Genomic DNA, 24,229 nt, shown 5'->3' on the forward strand with positions numbered 1-24,229 from the left:
CAGTAAAACCCCTGATATCCAGCAACTATAGGGATTGGAAGATGCCGGATAAGTTAAATTTCTGGTTACTTGAGATTGCATGTTTGGCAACTAACAATTTTCAACTTCCACATTTTTTACCTATTTATTTTCCTCCATTTTTTTTGCTGGTTGATTGAATTTCAGATAACAGGTTTTATTGTACTTCCGCAGAACTTCCTCATCATCCTTGGGACTTTTCTCTAGCCCCTGCCCTTTCCTTCTGTTGATTTAAACATCTGGTTTCAGGCAATGGTTTCACAAGCAATCAGAAACAGATTTCAATTTCATTAAAAATTTTTCTCCTCGCAAATACATTTTTAAAAATTTCATTTATTTTATGAATGTCTGTATTATATAAACAAAAACAAAATCAGCCTCTGGACCAAAAGGTGCAAAAAAAGTTTCAAATGAGACCTGTGACAGTTAAATCTGTCTGAGAAACTCTCTCCCCAGAAGAAATCTTCCTCACAATAATCTCCATCCCTCAGATACCTCTTCAGAGAATGATTTGCCGTGAGATGACATCCCCACCCAACCCTTGCAAACCCTTTTCTCCCCATAAGGTCCACCCAATTGTGAGTGTTTCCTGGATAAAACTCATAAAGCTCTTGCAAAGATCGATTGAAAAGCCAGATGCGTGGATGTTGCAGGCTGGGTTTAAAAATTGGATTTGGTTGCTGCTGGGAACTGGATTGTGTTCAGTGTGAGCCACAGAGCAAAACCCCATCCCCGCTAATCAATCAATCGATCGGTAATTCTGGGCAACAGACCGACAACGATTAATGAGTCATCGTGTTTTATTTCAGGATACTTTAGGATTTGTGCTATGATTTGAGTAAGTATCCCATGATTCTATTCACCTTTCCCATAAACTTCCATGTAATGGGCCAATCTTCACCTGCTTTCCTCATTCCTGCCCACCTGCAGGTGGATGGGATGGTAGTAATTCCTCAGGACCTCTTGACCTCATCTCAGAGGCAGGTGTTAGTCCAATAAACCTGGGCTACATTGAGCGTCAGTAATCTTCAGAGCTCATGAAATTATCTCATGGGCCATTCAAATTTGTCGTGCTACATAGACTGGTTGAATCGTTTGCCTTCAAGGCTTGTTAGGTGCTATTATTGGGGTGGAGGAATGAATTTTAACCAAATCCACTCCCCTCAGGAAATGCCAGATTTGGGAATGAGGTCCAGCTTGTTCACCACACTGGTCTCCAGGAAATAAGGGAGATGGGGAAATGCATGTCTCACCCACTTCTGCGGCTTTCCCAACAGGTGAACTACCTCCTAACCAATTCCCTCTCTAATTTACCACATACACAGCCCCTTTGGACCTCAGTGGTATACCTGCATCGAGGGCCAGAACAGAGAAACCTTGATTGAACTGCAGACACTATATGGTTTCTCAGCTCTGGGGTCATTTTTCAATGCCCAGCATTTGTTCATATTGAAGCACAAATGTGTCATGAGAGGCACATTCTCAATCTCAGAAATGGATAGTGTCAAGGCAGGCTGGACTTGGATCTCAGGTTTTCCTCCAAACCTCCCTACTCCTCTCTCAATTACTTCTAAGAACTAAATAATCAGAAGTTACTTAGTGATTCACACTGCAGCCAGATTTCAGGCTCAACGCCAAACTTCACCACAGCTTACTGGACCACACCTGACAGAACCTGCAGGAACCAGCAAGTATTGGGTGGTGCCAGCAAGGGTTGAGAATTTTGACCCCATTGCTGACCTTAGGAAGAACATCTCAGAATCCTGCTGTGATCCTGGTGGACAGCAAGTTTCTCTTTTCTGGGGTTGGGGGTGGGGGAGGGAGAGAGAGAGAGAGAGAGAGAGAGAGAGAGAGAGAGAGAGAGAGAGAGACTTCCTGGAATTTCCCTGTCACAGTTCTAGATGGGTTTCGAGCAAAAACACAGAGTTACAGGAACTGTAAAAACAAATCACAGACTGAGGCAGAATATTTACAGCGGTAATAAAGTTCTTTTGCACAACAGTGGGCGAGGAAACCAAATGAGAGAGACTGAGAGAGAAAAATAAAAAATTTAAAATCAAAAATGCAAATGTCTGGAAGTCTTTCGGCCGAGTTCACTCTGTTAAAAAATAATCTTTGACTCCCACACCTCCCCACCCCCCCCCCCACCCCCCCTCCCCACCCTCCCACCTCCCAGCCCCGTCCTGGTCTCCTCAGTTTTGGGCTTCACTTTTCGTAATAAAATTATTTTTATTTTCCCGCCACTGTTGTGTCACGACTTGCATAAATCCTAATTGTACGAAAAGTCGATGAGAGGAGCTAAAAGGGCATGTTGGCAGTGTTGCCAGGTCCTGGGACAAAGGTGATGGGTGCGTCTAAGGACATGCTCCTCTGCCTCAACTGCTGAGGGAACATCATACTTTGGTGGGGCGGTGTACCCAGCACGCCCACCTGCGGAGGCAGCATGTGACCTCCCTGTCCGTACATCTCCCCCGAAAGCGAGAGGCTCCTCTGCTTGGCTTGTAGCATCATGTTCTGTTGGGCCATCAAGCTCTGCTGTGGAGACATAAGAACCTGGTGCAGGCTATTGCTCATTACGCCATGTTGGCCCGGCATGCCTGTCCTTGCCATTATGGGGCCTGGCACTTGGCCCGGGTGGAATATGTGCATGCTCAGTCCCCTCTGCACCACCTGTTGCTGATGTTGCTGCGGTGGTCCTGGAAGGTTGGGTCTGCTGGGGGGAGCCTGCTCCAGCATCATGCTCTGAAGGTTCATGAGATGCGGGTTGGAAGACGGGGCTTTTGACGCTTGGGATTCTCCTTTGGGAAAATACTGCAGGGTGCTGCTGGGTCTCTCCGAAGGAATGATGCGTGACAGATTGAACTCCGGAATCCCACTGGCTGATGGGCGGATGACGTCCTGAAGTTCGGGGTCATTGAGGACTGAAGCCACTCCCGAGAGCTGGTAGCCTTCACCTCCTGATCGGCTTGACACGTTCTTGGCCATCAGATGCGGAGGTGGAGGAGGAGGAGGAGGAGGAGGAGGTTGCTGCTGTTGTTGAGCAGGGGCCGGGGCAGCTGGGACCCCATGGGGTGCGATGCCCTCGTCGTGGGACATGGCCATCCCTGGCGGATACACCTGCTGCATGCCAGAGCCTGGGGACTGAAGGGGATTGTGGGATTGGTGCTGCATTCGCTGCAGGACCATAGGGTTCTGAGGTAGCATCTGGGAACCACTGCCAGTTAATGGACCACAGCCTTGCGCCAGCGAGTCCTGGGAAGGATGCACCATCATGGGGCTTTGCACAGTCATTCCAGGGCCATGCCCATCGTGCATTGGGATGTTGGGTCCCATCATGCTGGGAGATGGCATCATGGGGGCTGGGGGTTCATGGGACAACGGCTGCCCCACCATACTCATCGTTAGAGGGCTGTTTGCAGATCCTGGCCCAACCACACTCTGCGACACCAGATGTGGCTGTGGATTCTGGCTCCCACTCATTCCTGCAGAGGAATTGAAAAGGAAATTAATGAAGCCCCATTCCACATACCAGCAACCTCAATTATAACTTCCACTTAACACAATAAAAATGCCCATGGTAACTTGTAGGAATGTAAATCAAACAAGATATTCAGATAAGCAACCAGATCCTGAACCAAAGAACCAGGTTTTCAGAAGCACTTTAAAATGGAGACAGTAGTAAAGGAAAAGGCAGCTGATGTAAAGGAGATGAACACTGTTGCTTCAGCTCCCAACAGCTAAAAGAGAATAGATATCCTCAAGTGTCAAGAGAGAAGTGCATGGGAGATCACTCTGACATTGAGGCCAATAATTATTCCTGGACTGCCACCACTGGATAAGGTTATCAGTTATATATCATATTCCTGTTTATGCACACATTGGCTGGCACACTTCTTACATCAATTTCAGGAAGTACTTTGTTGGTCAAGATGTACTATGAGCATCACTTGCGCCCGAGAAATGTTTTAGGACCACAAGTTTCCTCTCTACTGTGGGGTCACTTACCAGAGACGCTGGTGGGCTGCATCATTGCCATTGACCGCTCTGGGGCCAGCTCATCATCGGAGGTGGCGATGGTTTTAATCGCGTCGTGATAAAGCGGGGTGGAGCTTGGCATGGCGTACTTGGACATCTGTGACATCATGAGCGAGAGAGGATTCTGGGAAGGCGTTGAATCAGGTGAGTTGTAAGGTAGGCCAGGGCCAGGACCAGAGCGAGACACAGAGGCGATGGGACCTGTTTGGTATGGACGGAAGGTGAAATCAATCTCAGTAATTCTCCGATCTGACTGGCTCCAGCACACTGAAACAAGTCTGACGGTTTCTGTACATCAAGAAACATGTTGGGAAACGAGGAATCCCGTTGTACACATTTTCCTTCAACTCATCCTTGATGAAATGTTCACACTCAAACTTGCTCGTCGCCAGGCACAGCACTGCAGGTGGGGTCAGTCACCGAGGGACAGTCCCCGCAGGCAGGGACCGTCACCGGGGTCAATTCCACTGGAACCGATCTTTACGAGGGAAACAGTTCAACAACTGATACCCCAAAGTTAAAATGCTACGCCCTCTGAGGAACAGTTTGACATCATGTGACACTTTCTGGAGAAATGATCTGGCAGAAATTCACACTCATGCGGGCACATTTTCACTTTCATGGGCTTTTTGTCTCAGTTTCTCAACAAATGACCCTCTAGCTCAAAGTTTCAGAGCATTGGAATTTCACTATTACACTTTCAAAGGAACTCAAGACAGTTTCACAGGAGTTTTCCCTGGAGAACAGTTTCATAGACATTGATTCCCACTGGGGGACGGTGCTCCAGAACAGTTTCCCGCCAGGGGATAGAGGGTCCCCCAGGACTGACTGGTGCTGGAGGAAGGGGATCCCCAGGACCGACTGGCGCCGGGGGAAGGGGATCCCCCAGGATCGACTGGCACCGGGGGAAGGGGATCCCCTAGGACCGATTGCCGCCCGGGAAAGGGGATCACCCAGGACCGACTGCCGCCGGGGGAAGGGGATCCCCCAAGACCGACTCCTGCCGGGGGACAATTTCCCAGGACAGATTTCTGCTGGAGTAGGGTTCCCCAGGGCAGATTCCTCCTGGGGACAGTGTCTGAGAGACTCCCTTTCATTGTGGTGTATGTTTGTTAGAAACTACAGGAATTAGCAGTTCCTCTGGAACGGATTCACTGGCATACAGTTCCAACATTACCACAGTTCACTACGTAGCAGCTTCCACTGAGATGTAGATTGGTAGGAAATCGCCTGTCCTTTGAACTTGAGCCATTTCCAAAAACACTGAATGATTTTACTATTGCTTGTTTATCTGATTCTGTTGGAAGAAGTGAGAACTGCACTATCGAGAGTGTGTCTCAGTTAGGTTGAATGTGAACGACTAATCTTGGGCTTTCAATCAAGAAAGAAACAACAGGTTCGGAACATGGCCACTCCACCCTTCCTCAGATCAATGAAATAGCATAGCTGAAAATCAAAACTATCAACACCCTTCACACCCAGCACTGGAACTCTCTGCGAGGTCATGAAACAATGCACCTGGTGTTCATCTGAAATCAATTATCTCCATTGTACCTGCATCAAGAATGGTGTTGGGCTGGTGCAAGTCTGTGGAGAAAGGAAGAAATGGTGTGGATGAGACAAAAGGGACTGATGTTACAGCCCTTGGTCATTAGTACATGGAATTTGTCACAAACACTGCCACCTAGTGGCTCTCCTCACCAACTCCTCAATAGTGCTCACTTTGGTCTCTCCCAGAACCATCATTCTTGGAGCTCATTGCAGCCTTTGTCTAAACCTGGCCCTGGAGCTAAGTTCTGAAGACAAGGTGAGAGAGATTGCTCACAACATCAAGGCACCCTTGGTCAGCAGGGGGTGATCAAAGGAAAACACCCGAGTCAATGGAGCCAAACCACACCAAAGAAGATGGCTGTGGTTATCAGCGGTGAATCATTGCAGCCCCATGACGTGGTGCAGGAATTTATCAGGGCAATGTCCCGAGCCCAACTATCTTTGCCGCAACTTTTCATCCCCAGGTCAGAAGGTGCAATGTTCAGAGCACATTGCACAGTTCAATTCCATTGGCAGCTCCTTGGCGAATGAAGCACTGACCAGACTTTAATCCTGACCTTGGATGCTGTCCATGTGGAGACTGTACATTCTATAGGGAACCTCCTGGGTTTCTCAAGGTACTCTGGTTTACTTTCAAGATTCATTTATAAAAGAGAAAATGTAATATTACATGAATTTCCTTTTGTCAACCGTAAGGCAGACAAAGATTTGACATCAACAAAAATTGCCCGTTGCCCCTTACAGCTTGAGGAAGAGAAGCAAAAGAGAGTTCCCCAGATTCCCTGAATGCCCGTGGAATCGCCTCCAGTACTCCTGCAGCCTCCACAGCCACACAGCCTTCAGTCTAAACCATCGTCAACCCAAGCTCCAGTTCCTAACCTCTGACATGATCAGGAATCCTTCAGCATCCTCTCTCATCCTGGTTCAGATACCTGGTACCCTTTCAGCCAGTCGCCAGCAGTCTGCAGCCTGGTGCGCGTCCCTTGACTGCAGTCGTATGCAGCTGGAGTGGTTTTTTTCCCCCTCGCCTTGAGTCACCAACAGCCCGCTGCCTGTGGGTTCTTCAGCCGCAAAGCCCCCATCACTGGTCCACCACTGTGGACACTGTCCTTGTGGGTTGTCTCCTCTACTTCTCCTCAAATGGGCGTTGGTCTTTCCATTTTGTGGTGCCCTGCCCCAGTACTCAGCTTTCCCTGGAGACTGCTGCCTCAAGGCCACTGCGGATCATAGGTGCCACCATGTTAGACCCAGACCTCGCAGTCGCAGGATTTTAAAATTGTTTGCACCTTCCCTCCAAATGTATGTCGCTGATCTGTTCTTTTTCAATGGCACGAATAAGCTTCCGTGCAAAGATATTGGACCAGATTTACTTCAGGTGCAATCCGTCCAGCTTGTGCAGATCAGAGTAATCCAGGAATCAGAAACCCTGCCTCCAACACCATCCTTTGAGCTGTGAATTTATCTGGCCAACTCTGCCATGCCTTTACTCACAAACATGATTGTAGAGGTTACAGCCTTGTAGGATCTTCTCTTTAATCTGCAACTAATTCTGGAGTTATGCTGCTGCAAGACCTCATCTCTCTTTTTATCTTTGACATCTGTACCAGTGTGAATCAAGAGTTCTGGATGTTAGATTCCTGCTTTAGAATGCCCTGCAACTCGCCCCTGACACCCAGCTGCAAGGTGATGTCTCACCCTTTGCCCCCCTCATTTCCAAGGACCCCACGCACTCTCTTATTTCTCTCAAATCTCGGAAATTGGCACTGACAAGTGGAACCCGTCTTTGGAAGAATTGGAACAATTCCCAGGACTGAGTGAGGGGGAACAACTCAAGATCACAAAGCCCGGCATCAAGACTGCAGAGTGAATCACTGGCCCAGGTTTGGGAAATGCCACCATCTAGTGGACAGAGCTGTAAACTGACAGAAACAGCTGATGGTAGCCAGTGAAAACTTTGCCGCTGCGAGACACCTCTAACAACATTATCAATAATATTTATTTACTAGTCTTCCTTTTATATTTATTCTTTCTTTCTCGTTTTATGTGTTAATTATGCTAAAATTATTGATGGTGTGTTTCATGTTGCTGAAAAGCTGCAGCAAGCATCTGTACACTGTGTATCTGTAACTTGACAATAACTTTTCATTAATTCTGCCCATAACTGGAGATAAGCAGCAATCAGATAACTGAACAGATCTGACTATGGAGTAATTGATAAAGGGTGGCATGGTTAGCACAGCAGTCCGCATAGCATAGGACCAGCGACTCGAATTTTAATCTGGTGCTGTCTGTAAGGAGTTTGCACGTTCCCCCCCCCCAATTCTTTTTCCCCCAGGTCCTCCGGTTTCATCGCACCCTTCACAACGTACAGGTTGTAGATTAATTTGTGTGTAATTGGGCGGCACAGGTTTAAACTGCCGATTCTGCTTCTACCGTGCTGTCAATAAAATAAAATTTAAAGATAGCTTCTCCTTAAACTACGAGATAACCAATTTAAATTGGAGAAACTTATCTGGAGGAAGTTGCTGACACAATGAGGAGGTGGGAACAATGAAAAATGGGAAGAGCAGTTGAATAGCTGGTTGACGCATCATCAATTCTGCAATGTTTTTTCCCGGTTTATGATACTCTCAAAAAAAACCCAAAAGACACATATATGATGGATAACAGGGGTTTGGGGGAGGGACAATGATTGCACAAAAAGCCTCCAAATTGGTACACTCGATTCCAATTCAAGAAAACGTGTGTGGCAGGGCCAGGAGTTGGCTGTGTGGTAATGTGCTGCATTGACACTACTAACGTGACTGACGTCCCACAGCATGAAACGAAAATTTGCAAAAGCTGCTACTGTAGCAAATACATCAAATTGCTGGAGAATCTCAACGGGACCTGTAGCATCCAAGGGAGGCTCAGGCCCAAAGTGCTGGTTATCTATCTTTGTTTCCTACAGAAGCTGCGGGACCTGCTGAGTTTCCCTAGTAATTTTGTGTATTTGTGACATCCGTTGGTGTTGGGTCAGACAGTTACACAGAACAGAAACAGGTTCTCAGACATAGTCCACACTGCCCATCAACCATCTATGCATTCTCCCCATGTTTCCATCAACTCCTCCCACCTGCCAAAGCATGAGGAGCAATCATAACGGTCAGTTCACCCATGATTTTGGGATATGGGAGGCAACTGGTGCACCTGAAGGAAACCTGCCTGGTCGCAGAGCGAGCATGCAAACTCCACATGGACAGCAATGGAGATCGGGATGGCACCTGGGTCACCAGGGTGCTGAGGGAGCAGCCCTACCTGGTGGCCACCTACTGCTTCTGGTGTTTGAAGCAGTTGAAAAATCCAAAAAGAAAAAGGATTTGGCAAGAATGTTTGAAATGCCCATGGTGTGATTGCTGGGTCAGGCAGGCTATTCAATGATTAGCACAAAGATTCAACCTCCTTTCTCACCTTGCTCAATGTTTCCCAATGGGGCAGAAGAGTTCAAGCTCATAGGCGGTTTACCCTGGCTGATCACAGGACTTGGAAGGGTGGTCTTGGGTGATGACGTCCATCCTGGTGAGGCGACAGACATGGACGGTGACTTTAGCCGACTGGGAGAGCTTGCCGGAGAACGGACAGGAAGAGAGGAGCTCATGACCTGGGGAGACTTGATTGGACCCGAGGCATTAGTGGAAGTCAGGTTTGCCAGCTGAGATGGCGTCTGAGGAGACTTGAGATTGGCGGACGGGGAACTGACCAGGGGGGAGTGAACCTGGCTGATGGTTGGTGACTTTAGGTGAGCCATGTTGGGAGAATTCATCTGATTGATGCTGATAGTGAGGTCAGAGGGTCTTCGCCCTAGACCCCTTTGGGATGCTGGAAGCATTGAGCCCACGTTACCATGGTTGCTAGACTGGTTTGAAGTTGGGGTCATTTGCATGTGGCTCAGTCTGGCAGTGTTGCTCATGCTACTTACAGGCATGGGGCCTTGTTCAGGACTAAACATCTCTCCTGGATTCCCCATGCTGTTGACTTCCTGAGACATGTTGGAGTACTGTCCTTGACCACCAGGAAAACCCGGTTGTCCATGATTTTGGAATTGTGACTGCATCAACATTTTCTGAGCATCACCCATCACACTGCTGCCATTTTGTGATCTTACTCGTGCCATCTCTTCTGGAGTCAAAACCTGATGTGACATCATTTCCTGTGCCCTCATTTTCTGTGACATCATCATCTGTTGCTGAGGGGTCATCTGGACATTGAGATTCATGTTCATGTTCATATTTACATTCATGTTCATATTGACATTACCAGGACCCATCGATGCATCCATATCACGCACAGGTCCTGCCTGTCCCAAGGGAGGGCTCAACATTCCCCTCGACCCAACAAAATCCAATCCCATTGGATTTCCACTCACGTTGTCTCCAGGCAATTGGCCAGGAAACATCCCGGAGATGGCTCCTGGCTCCATCTGTCTCTGTGCCTGCATCATCCGCTCCATCTCCATTCCTTGGTTCATGCCTCCAATGCTATTGGCATTGTTGATGTTCAGTGGGCGCTGCATCCCCATTGATCTTTTCTCCATCAACTGTTGCCTCAGCAATTCTTCCCTGGCCCTTGGGTTCATGAACCTTTCGGGATCGCCCTGGCCAGGATGATATGGAATGCTTCCTTGAGGGAAATTCCCCCCACCTCCCATTGGCGGCATATCATCCGGCCAGGCCATTCCAGGTCGGACAGTCCGCTGCATTGGATTCATAGCCCCCAAGGCTTCTATGGGTATGTTCTGCATCCCTCCATACCCACTGACCCTTTGCACCTGGGTACTGGGGAAGCGCGGCCCAGAGAAAGGAGCAGTTCCTCGGGGCTGCATGGAATCGGGAACATCCATGGGGCCTGTGAACCGGTTCCCCATACCTGACGGCCACTGGTCACCAGCTTTGCTGTGGTAGGGAGGGGGAGGTCCTCGTACCATCATACCTCCCATGGGCCGCTGCATCATCATCTCCTGCATTGTTCTCTGTTGAACCACAGCTTGCTCCTGTTTCCTCCTTTTCTCCTCATAGAAGTCTTCCTGAAGCTTCCTCCAGGCCACCTGTTCTGGAGTCAGATTCTCCTGGTTGACAGGATTCATCATCATGGTGACCTGTTGTCCTATTGGGTCATGTGACATGACCTCCTGATGGTGCATGGGCTCTTGCTCCATATTTTGCCCTTCAACTCCGCCCAAAGTCTGTGCTTGGGAAATCATGGACTGTAAAGGTTCTTCTGCCTTTTTCATGACTTGCTGTCCATCCCCTTGCCCGTTGGGGCCGCAGTTGCCTTTCATAGAAAATTCACTCTCACTGCTGCGTAACAAGAGCCTCTCGATATCCCTTAGTGTCTGTAAGGAACGTTCTCTGTGCTCCAGTTGCTCCTTGGACAAACCTTCAGTGTTGGGATGCAGGTTCATGACCAATGATCCATTCCCATGTGGATTGTTGGCCTCCACACTTCCTCCATTGGCTGGATCCACTGGAACCCCTTGGAGGGGGTTGGTAGTCGCGTTGCTGACATTGGGGTGACTGTTCCCTGGTTGGCTCCCGGCTCCGCCATTGCTCTCCAAGGGCTTGGAACCAATGTCTGAGTGCAAGGGTTCGGGTCCAGCTCCCCCCTCTGGAGGCAGTGAGCTGGGAGGCTGCAAGCATTGTTGGCCCTGTTGCGAGGGCTGTGGCTGGGGGGTACGAGCTGGAGGGGTGTTACGTGCCAGCTGCTCTTGAAGTCCAGCTCCTTTCTGGGTGGCAAGTGAAGCCTGTTGGTGAGAGGAAGGAGAGATGTTACTTCCAGATACTAAAACATCACAGCCATGGTTAAACCCACACACAGCAGTGCTTGTGGAGGAAACTGGAAGGGTCTCATCTTCTCCAGTATAAATATGCCTAAAATTTACCATACACAGAAAATAGGACCCTAGAAGGAAAATTAGAACCCTTTACCCCTTACAACCAAAGTACACTGTTATCTGGCACTTACAGACATAAGTAGATGCTGGATAAGTGAATTTTCTGGTTGCTTGAGATTGCTTGTGCATAGATTGGCAATCTAATTGCAACATGCGCCAATTTTAAACCTGTATTTTTTACTTATTTATTTTCCACAATTTTTTGCCTCTTGTTTAAGGCTGCCAGTTGCTTGAATTGCGGGTAATAGGGTTAGGGGTCTTACTGTATCTCGCTTTCTTATATAGGGATCATGAAATCGACACATATGCATACAAATGTCACTGAAACCCCTTCCCCCTTCCTTGAGAAACAATATTAATCCTCTGCATTGTGTGTCCTTAAGAATCTGACACTGAACTCTGATTCTCCACATTGGTTTCATCCAGTCTTAAAGAAACAAAAGTGGAGTTGCAGATTATTTTTAGCGGTTTAAAAAATATTTCAAACATCGTGCCTCAATAGCCTTGAGCTAACCTGCCTAAGTGAAGCCCTTTGGTGGACTGATGGAGCGTGATTGAGGACGACTCCTTCCTGCAGCAAACTATTTGCAAAAAGTGATCCAAAATCTTTGCCAGTTCCTGACATTCATTAACGAAGGCCTCTGCTCACTGCAGAAGTCTGGCAATTAAGTCCTAAATAGAACCAATCCCAAATGAATGGCCAAATTCCTTGGATCTTGCAAACTACTCTCTGATCTCTAACATTCCTCTCTCCAATGTCAGACCAATATGGCCCTCACTAGTCATGATGCCATTCCCTCAGAGGGAAGGTTCGAGTTCAGCTTCTGCAGCCTCCACTGTAACAAACCATGCCATGCTTTTCCTCCATCACTTCACTCCATCATCTTTTGTTCTTTCATTCTCATCCAGTTCTTTCTGTCCCTGAACAATTATTAATAAAATTTGCCGAGTACCTTGGCATCATTTGGAGTGCATGTGTAATGAAGCTGCTCCCTGTTCTACCCCTTCAGGCCACTGTTTTAATATTGAACATCAATTTTATGGCATCTGGTTCAGGATACATCATTTCTTCCAAAACATAAACTGCTTTAAATTTCCACCATAGATCCCATTCTCTGGCCAACGGCCCTCTCCGCAACTCTCCCAATGTCAGAATTGGAACCACCCCAGCCTTAACCACATCATTGATGAAGCTGACCTTGCAAGTGTATAATCCTATTAATCAAGATCACCTATCTCCAGCACAGTTACATCAGCTGTCCCAATCCCCAGAGGAGTCCTTTTGCTGATAAAGGCTGCATCCATCCTTTGTTACTCCAATACTTCCTTCACAGCTATTTTCTACTCAACCTAAACTGTCTGTGGTCCAAATTCCAACATCCTGTTCAGGATTCACTCAATGGAAAAAAAAATCAATAAATGTTTTTGATTAGATCAGTGATTCTCAACCTTTTTCTTTCCACTCACATACCACTTTAAGTCATCCCTATGCCATCGGTGCTTTGTGATTAGTAAGGGATTGCTTAAGGAGGTATGTGAGTGGGAAGGGAAGGTTGAGAATCACTACTCTAGACCCAAATGTTACTGAAATATTTTGCTTGAGAAAAATTGTAATTGGCCCATTTCCTTTGGAGTTATGAAACCGTGCACATAACGAGTCAATTAGGTACGATTAAAACAGTGGTTTTCAAACTTTTTCTTTCCACCCACATTCCGCCTTAAGCAATTCCTTACTAATCACAGAACACCTATGGCATAGAGAATACATAAAGTGGTACATGTGTGGAAAGAAAAAGATTGAGAACCACTGGTCTAGATCTAATTTTAGTTATTTTCCCCCTTTATTTTATACTAGTTATTTCAACAAATGGGTTTAACATGGTCGCATAGATCATTTCAATTAAATGTTTTAGAAGCAATTATTGATGTCGTTTGAACTATTTTATTTCCACTGGCTTTTTATTTATGCGTGCTTTCTTGTATACAAATGAATTATTACATAATTGCCAATTCTGTATTTATGCTTATGCGTTAAACTCAATAAAAATATTTTTACAAAGAAAAGAATTCACTAAATGACTATTAACAGTTTTAAAATTGTGCCTCATCTTCAAGTTCCTCTAACTACCTCACCCATCTCTACAGCCATTTTCAGCCTTCATCAGCCGTCTTCTGCTAACCCTGACAGGATGTGCACATTCTATCACTTCAGCCCACCAGTGGCAGCCACAAGTCCCATTGTGTGGAAACCACCCACCTACACTCAACCTTTCCTCCTCAATGCCCACCTCTTTCACCAGTTTTGGTTCAACTTGAAATCAGTTTTTCCACACAGCGGAACTTCCACTTTCAGAGGACATCAAGGCCAAACGTGTGTTAAACAGAAAAGTAAAAGGAAGTGGATCATCGAGCAGGAAAGTGGAGGCCCCCCCCCCCCATGAATCCCTATCAATAGAATGCAGCTCCGGGGGAGGGGGTGGTGGGAAAGGTTACATGGTAACTTGCTGAGCAGTGTTCAGCAGGGACCTGAATGAGGATTGGTTAAGCTCTGATGAATATAACAGAGGAAGTTTCATCTGCATTGCCACTTACCTTCTGATCGTACACTTGCTCCAGTTTCGTGCGAGGCACATTGTGCGTGTGATAGGCAACGATTGAGTCTGACCGGCCCTGGATCACAGCCTCTGCAGCCCTGCCATTCAACAAGGAGTGTAAGTGCAGCCAAGAATTTCAATGCAACTTCCACCCTCTTGCTAAACCCTACACTCCCAACCCTCACTGACCCACTTTCCCTGCCATCACTTTCACCACCCTCTATGAACCCTCTTTTACCCTCACTAGCCCAATCTTCACCAACTTTTTCCACCCTGTGCTGACCTATCCATCCCAACCCTTCCTCTCACTGCATTCTTGCATTTCCAGATCTTTGGAGTGAATATTGTTAATCAGATACAGAGCCAAAGACAGTAACATTGATAAAACCAGAAGTTGCAATAATGTGAAGTGGGACTGTGGGAGAGATTCTCTATTACCTCATGACTGAAAGGGTGGTCTACACCCTGTGGTCTGCCATTTCCCCCAGACTCTGTGATTTTCTCCTGAGTTCAGGTTACACTTCCTCCTCGCCCATCTCTTTGGTCATTCACTTGCTCCACAATCGCCTATTTTTTTTTCCTCTACACAATCTTTTATTTACTTGCTAGTTAGTGAAGCAGTTAGCACAATGTTATTACATCAGCAATAATCAGAGTTTGAATCTAATCACTGGCTGCAAGTACATTCTCTCCCTGTCTGTATGGGTTTCCTCCAACTGCTTTGGTTTCCTTCAAAACCCTTCAGGTGTTGAGGTTAACTGGTGCATTTGGAAGGCACAAGCTCATAGGCTAGAAGGGCTTGTTACCATGCTGTGTGTCCAAGTTCAAGTACTTCACTGTCCTTTCTCTGCTTCCCCTTTCCCTGACTTCTGGAGTTGCATACGTTGGACTAGATAACTTCTACTTCATTGCCATTGACCTCAGCGGGCGCTGCTGGGATGTCCCAGCATTTTGCTGCACCATTTCCACACACTCACATGTTGGCCAGGTTAGTCGTGAAGACGTAAACAAACTGGGAGGGTGGCTTGCTGGAGTTCCTGGGATTGCCGCTGTCTGATCGCAGGCAGGGCCCGCCTGCTGTGTTGTGCGGAACGCTGGTGGGGGCAGTGTCGCTGACTGTCGGGAGGGGATTTGAACTGGGAGAGGGCTGAACAGCCCCTGAGAGGGCAGACTCCACCACTGTACAATCTGCACAAAGGAAACACAAGAGATCAATCCCTAGTTTTGCAATCAATGCCGATGTTTCTTCCCGAAGAGTCTTTCTCCACATCCCAGCCCATCCTCAAACTATTGCAGGACACACATTAGTTGACAGAAACAGAACACGGGGGTGGGGGGAAAAGAGGGGCATGGTAAAAAGAGCAGAGGATAAGGAGGGCTGGGGAACAGGTGAAGTAGAGGCGGGAGAGTAGGGGGCACCATGGGAGGAGGGGAGCGGGAGCGGGGGGAGCGGCGGGAGAGCGGGGGGAGCGGCGGAGCAAGGGGGGAGCGGGGGGGCGAGGGGGGGTGGCGGGGGGCGAGGGGAGGGCGGCGGGGGGGCGAGGGGAGGGCGGCGGGGGGGCGAGGGGAGGGCGGCGGGGGGGCGAGGGGAGGGCGGCGGGGGGGCGAGGGGAGGGCGGCGGGGGGGCGAGGGGAGGGCGGCGGGGGGCGAGGGGAGGGCGGCGGGGGGGCGAGGGGAGGGCGGCGGGGGGGCGAGGGGAGGGCGGCGGGGGGGCGAGGGGAGGGCGGCGGGGGGGCAGCGGGGGGCGGCAGGGGGCAACAGCGAGGGGCGACAGCGGGGGGGCGAGCGGGGACAGCGGGGGGGCGAGCGGGGACAGCGGGGGGGCGAGCGGGGACAGCGGGGGGGCGAGCGGGGACAGCGGGGGGGCGAGCGGGGACAGCGGGGGGGCGAGCGGGGACAGCGGGGGGGCGAGCGGGGACAGCGGGGGGGCGAGCGGGGACAGCGGGGGGGCGAGCGGGGACAGCGGGGGGGCGAGCGGGGACAGCGGGGGGGCGAGCGGGGACAGCGGGGGGGCGAGCGGGGACAGCGGGGGGGCGAGCGGGGACAGCGGGGGGGCGAGCGGGGACAGCGGGGGGGCGAGCGGGGACAGCGGGGGGGCGAGCGGGGACAGCGGGGGGGCGAGCGGGGACAGCGGGGGGGCGAGCGGGGACAGCGGGGGGGCGAGCGGGGACAGCGGGGGGGCGAGCGGGGACAGCGGGGGGGGCGAGCGGGGACAGCGGGGGGGCGAGCGGGGACAGCGGGGGGGCGAGCGGGGACAGCGGGGGGGCGAGCGGGGACAGCGGGGGGGCGAGCGGGGACAGCGGGGGGGAGAGCGGGGACAGCGGGGGGGAGAGCGGGGACAGCGGGGGGGAGAGCGGGGACAGCGGGGGGGAGAGCGGGGACAGCGGGGGGGAGAGCGGGGACAGCGGGGGGGAGAGCGGGGACAGCGGGGGGGAGAGCGGGGTCAGCGGGGGGGAGAGCGGGGACAGCGGGGGGGAGAGCGGGGACAGCGGGGGGGAGAGCGGGGACAGCGGGGGGGAGAGCGGGGACAGCGGGGGGGAGAGCGGGGACAGCGGGGGGGAGAGCGGGGACAGCGGGGGGGAGAGTGGGGACAGCGGGGGGGAGAGTGGGGACAGCGGGGGGGAGAGTGGGGACAGCGGGGGGGAGAGTGGGGACAGCGGGGGGGAGAGTGGGGACAGCGGGGGAGAGAGTGGGGACAGCGGGGGGGAGAGTGGGGACAGCAGTGGGTAGAGTGGGGACAGCAGGGGGGGCGAGTGGGGACTGCAGGGGGGGGCGAGTGGGGACTGCAGGGGGGGCGAGTGGGGACTGCAGGGGGGGCGAGTGGGGACTGCAGGGGGGGCGAGTGGGGACTGCAGGGGGGGCGAGTGGGGACTGCAGGGGGGGCGAGTGGGGACTGCAGGGGGGGCGATTGGGGACTGCAGGGGGGGCGAGTGGGGACTGCAGGGGGGGCGAGTGGGGACTGCAGGGGGTGCGAGTGGGGACTGCAGGGGGGGCGAGTGGGGACTGCAGGGGGGGGCGAGTGGGGACTGCAGGGGGGGGCGAGTGGGAACTGCAGGGGGGGGCGAGTGGGGACTGCAGGGGTGGACGAGTGGGGACTGCAGGGGTGGACGAGTGGGGACTGCAGGGGGGGCGAGAGGGGAAAAATAGTAGGGGAAATGTCACTGCTTGCTTCAGGATGCTCCAAGTCACTGCTGCTGCCAGTGGCCACCAGATGGCGCAGGAGACTGGAGCTCAGCGAACCTGTGGTGGAGACGAGGGCAGAGACATTATCCAAGTTTGCTGCCAACATTGATACTGTCCCATGGTACAGAAACCATTTTTCCTGGTGGAATGCATCTTTAAAAGTAGAGCTGAGCAATGCAGGATTTTTGCCACAAAGATCACTGGAAATATTCTGTCCCAAAAATCAATTTGGGGTGGAATTCAAATGAAAATTTAAAAATTGAAATTGGCATTTTTTCTTTGTGAAATGAGATAACAAATTGTGGAGGAATGACAGATAAGCAGAGGTAAATATCAACTATAATCTTATTAATTGTTGGAGAAGAATTGATTTGAGATTTTAGCAATTTGTAAACTTGAACATTATTCATCATTAAGTTTCGTGACAAGGATCCCTGTGCACGTACTGTGAGCAGCCACTCCAGGTTTATCCTCGTCCTCACTGTCTGGTCCAGAGTACCACTCGTCTCCACTGTATGGCTGCTTGCGTTCCAGAACACACCGCCTCTTGCTCCGGGGGGCTCCATCTACCTCAGGAAAGCACAAATAGCAAGATCACAAGCTGGAATGTGTCTCTATCAGTGTGTTTTTACACAACAGCGCACGCACACCTAGGCGTGCATGCACACACACAGGATCGAGGCATGCACCCCCCCCCCCCCCCCCCCCCCGCCCCGTCCACTACCCAGGTGCGCATGCACATGCCTGGGTACAAACACATACCTGGACTCGTATAGGCAAGTATGGACGCACGCGCGCACGCACCCAGGCGCGCGCACGCACCGACACCCACAGTGACCTAGTCGCACACACGCACAGATACTTGCGCACTCGCACACCCTGACCTAGGTGCATGCATGCTCACATCATCAATGACACACATATACACACACATAGCTATCCCATGGAAGCATTATACTGAAAATTTAAACAAAGCTTCTTTCACCAAAAGGACGTAGAGATACAGTGGCCTAGGGAACCAGTTCAATTCTGTCATCAGAACAGAAGGACAATATTCAGCTAACAATGAAAGTTGCCAATTTGAGCTCTTGGTTGCCATGAGTTTGAGATTGGGGATTTGAATGAAGAGAGCATGTGGTTTGAAGTGAGCAAGGTTTGAGGTATTGGGGGTGGTGAATTGAGCTATCCAGAACAGTTGGCTTGCCTTGAGGTAGAGTGGAGTAGTGTGGTCAGACCATGTAATATTTCTCAAGAATCAATCCTTGGTTCCTCCATGTTCTTGGGGTCAGTAGCATTTGCACATTGGAATGACCCTAACTTGACCTCCCCATCACCACTATCAGACCCATGTAATGTTCCTTGTATAGGTTGAGCAAAAACCTCTGCTTGGCAAGACCAAAGCCACTGCTGTTAATCCCCATTCCTTCCCCATCGATAGTCCCATCCATGTTTCTCCCCAACGACCATCTGAAATAAACTGATGGTTGATTGCCTTCCCCTGGCACCTGATACCAGTGTCCTCTCCAAGCCCAACCAATGCCCCATCTCCGCTATCTGAAACACTCATCCATGCCTTTATTACCTTGTCGGCTTGACAACTCCAATCCAATTGTTCCAACTTCACCAGTTCTACCCTTCATAAACACAAATGTTGCAACTAGATTTCCACTGTCCCATCCACCCAGCACTCTGCGAACTACCTTCCAGTTACCAATCTTCAAATTTTAATACTTTTCTCCCTGTCTATTAATCCCCTTATTCTCAACTTTGCAAATTCCTCCATCCCATAATCCACTCAGGTGACTAACCTCTGTATCACTGCCATCCAGCCTCTTGCATTTCCCCAGCTTCGCCGCGCAATGTTGGTTCTGTGAACAGCTGTGCTCCTGCAATTTACCTTGTAAACCTGCATCACTCAAATCTTTGACCAAGTCATCTAGCTGACAAGAGGCAGCACAGTGGCACCATTAGTTGAGCAGATGCTCCACAGGCACATACCCCCCGTGACTACATGGGTTTCCTTTAGGTACATTCTTTGGTTTCCTTTCACATCCCAAAGACATCCGGTTTAGCAAATGTAAATCATCCCAATATATAGTTGAGAAGTTGAATCTGGTGGTGGTGGGGGAAGGAATGTGGGGGGGATAAAATGGGACTAGTGTAAATGAGTCCTCGAAGGTTGGTGTGGGCTCAAAGGGTTGAGGACTCCATTTCTGTGCTGTATGACTCAAATAATCACCTCATGTAACTAACAGAGAATGCAGATGCTGAAATCTTGAGCGAACAATGAGTTCCTGGAGGAACTCAGCAAGTCAGCCAGCATCCATGGGTGGTTGTGGTCAGTCAACATTTCAAGTCAGGACTATTTATTGGGAACTAATGAGCTTCATGCCTTTTTTTCCTCCAATGCATTCTTTTGAAGTGTCTTGATTAGTTTTATTGCATTAATGGGGCTACCTAAATGTACTTGGCTGTCACTAACGATTGGTTCCTCAAACGGCAAATTTGTTCCACGAGGAGGGGCTGTGCAGACTGGTCCTACACTCAATGAATGAGAAGGATGAGAAGTGAGCTCAAGGACACTCACAGCAATCTCACGGGGCTTGACTGTGTCGACTCAGAGTGGATGATACTCTTGCTGGGGGTTTCTAGAACTATAGATTACAGTCACAAAGCAAGGGTGGAGAGAACAAAAGGAATCGCAGTGATAGTGGGATACTAAGGGGAAAATGGATGACACAAAGGCTACTTAACAGGATAAGAGCCTGTGGTATAACAGGATTCCTACTTGTGCTGGTAAAGCATTGGCTGATTGGCAGGAAGCAGAGTCAGAATCTCGGTATCATGATCTTGTTGGCTGCCAGCTGCTAGTGGTGTTCCACAGGGGTCGATGTTGGGGCCACTTCTTTTAATATTATACATTAATGATTTGGATTATGGAATGAATGGTTTTGCGGCCAAGTTTGCAGATGATACCAAGATAGGTGGAGGAGCAGGTTGTTCTGAGAGAACAGGGAGGCTGCAGAAGGACTTGGACAGATTAGGAGATTGGGCAGAGAAGATCCAAATGAAATGTCAGAAAGTATCTTTGGTAGAGAAAATAAACGGGTAGATTATTTTCTAAATGGGGAGAAAATTAAAAATTCCCAGATGTAAAGGAACCTGGGAGTCCTCAAGCAAAGCAAGCTTGCATGTTCAGTTGGTGGTGAAGAATGCAAATGCAATGCTGGCATTCATTTCAAGAGGAATAGAATACAACAGCAGAGATGTGATGTTACAGCTTTATAAGCCATTGTTGAGATCTCTCTTGGAGAATCATGAACAGTTTTGGCTTCCTCATTCAAGAAAGAAGGTTCAGGAGGCCCACAAGGATGATTCCAGGAATGAAAGATTTATCATCGGAGGAGAGTCTGACAGCTCCTGTACTCATTGGAATTGAGGAGAATGTGGGGGAACCTCGGTGAAACATTTCAAATGTTGAAAGGCATGGACAGAGTAGAGCAGTAAGGTTGTTTCCCATGGTGGGAGAGTCTAGGACAAGATGGCACAACTTCAGGATTGAAGGGCGTCCACTTAGAACAGAGAGGCAGAGGAATTTCTTCAGCCAGAGGGTGGTAAATCTGTGGAATCTGTTGCTACAGGCCCTTGTGAAGGCCAGGTCATTGGGTGTATTTAAGACAGAGATTGATAGGTTCTTGGGCATCATAGGTTAAGGGGAGGAGGCTGGGCAGTGGGGTTGAGTGGGAAAATGGATCAGCTCATGATTAGATGGCGAGCAGACTTGATGGGCTGAATAGCCCATTTCTGCTCCCGTGTCTTATGGTCTTATAAATTGCTGCCTGCTGAGAGGGAGCAGCGACGGCTTGTTATTGACAGCTCAGCTGTCTATGCTAGAGGCAGACTGATATAGTTACCAAACTCTCTCAGCTGACACCAATCTCTGTTCAGTTTCATTTTCCACTATTTCACTGACACTCCTTTTGTTCTCTCTGCCTCCATCCTCAACTGTATACTTAGTTTCCTTTATTCCACAACCTGAAGAAAGATTGTTGAACTGGAACTGTTCTTTTTGTAGATGCTGATCAGCTGACTGAGTATTTCCAGCATTTCCTGTTTGTGTTCTAGTTTTACAGCATCTGCAGCTTTTCACCCTACCAAGTAGGGTTCAAGTCACTACAGCACAATGCTGACAATCCACAGTGACATCAAGGAGCACTGCATTGTCTTTCCCTTGAAGATGTATAAAAGTCCCTTGGGTTAATTACAAAGAAAAGCCGGGAGACGAACCTCCAGTATCCTGGCCAACATTTCGACCAAAATCTGGCTCAATATCATATTGCTCTTCAAGGAACTGGACAAGTTAGATGCTGGTTTTTATACATTAAAACAAAGACCACTATTCACTACAAAGCACTGTAGGCCAGCCTGGGGTTGTAAAAAATGCTATTGAAAGGCAAATGCTTTTTATTACCTTTTCAACACAAGCCTAGACAATGAAGGGACATTCAACTGGAGGGGAACCTCACAGCTGCACTCAAACTGGAATGAAATGCTGCAGCTCTTCCTCCAGTTACTGGCTCACCAGCCTCTTTGCACAAGGAGTGCACAAAGTTTCCACTACTCCAGTCCCAGAGAAATCCCCAAAACTGTCTACACTAATTTTTATTTTCCAGACATCCACCTTTCCGGTCCATGAGCCCCTGCTGCCCAATTACACCCAATTGTCTGACAACCCCCATATGTTTTGAAGGTTGGGAAGAAACCAGAATACCTGGAGAAAGCCTACACAGACACAGGGAGAACATACAAACTCCTTACAGACAGCACCAGATTCGAACCTGGGTTGCTGAAGTAGTAACAGCGTTGCGCCAACCGCTACACTAACTGTGCCACCCTTCTCAGTTTGGATCTTTGATGCAGGAACAGTTGCTCATACAACATACACAAGGAGGAAAAGAAGGGCTGGGAATGGGCCCACCTCTCAATTTGCCCGGATAGAGTCTTTCGTGAGCTCAGCACATCTCACAGTGCTGCAGCCAATAAAAGGACTTGGTGGCTGTGGCAAAGTGACAATAAATCTGCACTCTGCAAAAATCCTGAAAAAAGCCACAGCAAGTAAAAGGATCACCAGACAATGTGACTGAGGGATAAATTCTGGCCACAGGTGTCCAGGGTGGAGGCATCTGCAACCCCTCTCCTGTTATTCTTCCTGGTTACAGATAAAGTTCCAATGGGAGCAGCTGGTGAGTTACTGCACAAGGTGCTAACCGGGAGTGTACAGCAGTGGGGAAGTTAACACAGATCCCGCGGATCAGATGTTTGTTTTTCACCCCAACTTTAAAAGCAGAGGTAGCACAAAATTAAAAGTGCAATTTAAAAAGTACAACATTTTTATAATAAAACAATTTTTAAAAAATTCTCTATTCATCGATTGACTTTCAGATTTGTTTCTGGTCACAGCCATCATAAAGATAACCACACAAAATACTCACATGGAATTTTTACAAAGAAACCAGAATTATTCCAAAAAAAAAGCATACTTACCTCCGGTGTGTCCTGATGTGGTCATTGACACAGAAGCACTTTTACATAGCCTTCCTGTGTTCCAGAGTTTGTCGGAGGGTGAATATCATATTCATTAGGCCTGTTTCTTATGGGGTGGCTGTGGTCATCTTACACTGCAGCCACTCCATAAAAATGTGTTGGGGTCCCAGTGGAAAAATTACGGGATGGAATTTACATAATAAATTTCGTCAACATTTTTACACTGCCACTGGAGCAGAAAATTTCCTGAAATATTCTGCTCTTCGGTGGCTGTGTACAAGGGCCTAGAGATACACTTTGCCTTGAATCAGCAGTGCCTTTTAAATGGGCAAGTACAGAGTAAGTACTGGTGAACTAAAGAAAAGTAATGACTATCTTTGCAATCATAAGTAGATCATAAAATCTGTGGGACCAGAAATGCCAGTGGAGTTCAATCAGAATTTAATCTCCATAAATTTGGGTCGTTTTAGAGCCTTGTGATGCAACGCACGTGGGTTGGCTGCAGTAATGACAATTCCGAGTTTTAAAATTCACATCCTTGGTGTCAAGCATTATTACAACATTAGTGATTGGGACCGGGTTCGAATCCCACACTGTGAGGAATTTGCACGTTCTCCCCGCGTCTGTGTGAGTTTTCCTCAGGTGCTCCAATTTCTTCCCACCGTTCAAAACATACCAGGGGTGTAGGTTAATTGGGTGTAATTGAGCAGCATGGGCTTTTGGACCAAAAGGGCCTTAACTGTGCTGTATGACTCAATTTAACTAAAAATGTTGATGACAGTCACCAGTAAACACCTGTTTAGTTACCAGATGTCTACTTTCTTGGTCTCAATTATGCAGTTTGGGCCAATAATCAGAAAAAAAAAATATTTCCACAAATGGTAAGTGAGTGGAAAGTAAAGCTCTGAAAAGAAACATCAATTCCAGACACAGAATTATTGTGAACTCACCCTCAGCTTCTCAGAGTCAGATAGTTGTACTGCATGGAAACAGGCCATTCAGCACATCATTATCCATGCCAACCAAGTTGTCTACCTATTAGTATGGATTCAGCCCATATCCTTGTAAACCTTCCCATCCATATACCTGCCCAAATTACTTTTAAACATTGTAATGTACCTGCCTCTACATCTTCTTCTGGAAGCTCTTTCCACATACCCACTAACCTCGGTGAGAAAAAGTTGTTTCCCAGGTTCCTTTTAAACTATTCCCTTCTGCCCTCCAGTTTTAGATTCCCCTATCCTGGGGAGAAAAAAATACTGTCACCACTGATCTGATATATACATTAGATCACCTCTCAGCCTCTTACAATGCATATTGAGCCTCTACTTAGCAGTTTGCAGTCCCAGCAAAAATTCTCACGCATCTTTTCTA

General features: G+C 48.9%; 1 protein-coding gene across 7 annotated transcripts in view; it reads right to left on the reverse strand.

Moving 5' to 3' along the window:
* Nucleotides 1-331: 331 nt before the first annotated feature.
* bcl9l (bcl9 like) overlaps nt 332-24,229 on the reverse strand; it is a 124,377-nt gene continuing 100,479 nt past the window's right edge. For 5 of the 7 annotated variants that reach the window (XM_069894682.1, XM_069894684.1, XM_069894681.1 and 2 more), the window contains 7 exons: nt 17,758-17,877; nt 15,105-15,315; nt 14,126-14,225; nt 9,055-11,383; nt 5,608-5,640; nt 4,024-4,254; nt 332-3,500 (listed from right to left, as the gene is read on the reverse strand). In XM_069894682.1, the coding sequence (XP_069750783.1) occupies nt 2,317-3,500; nt 4,024-4,254; nt 5,608-5,640; nt 9,055-11,383; nt 14,126-14,225; nt 15,105-15,315; nt 17,758-17,877 (4,208 nt within the window). In that variant the 3' untranslated portion in view covers nt 332-2,316. The remainder of the gene's footprint in view (nt 3,501-4,023; nt 4,255-5,607; nt 5,641-9,054; nt 11,384-14,125; nt 14,226-15,104; nt 15,316-17,757; nt 17,878-24,229) is intronic. The other 2 variants (XM_069894686.1, XM_069894687.1) reach the window with 2 other exon arrangements.

The sequence above is a fragment of the Narcine bancroftii genome, chromosome 8 (assembly GCF_036971445.1).
Source record: "Narcine bancroftii isolate sNarBan1 chromosome 8, sNarBan1.hap1, whole genome shotgun sequence".
Classification (NCBI taxonomy): domain Eukaryota; kingdom Metazoa; phylum Chordata; class Chondrichthyes; order Torpediniformes; family Narcinidae; genus Narcine; species Narcine bancroftii.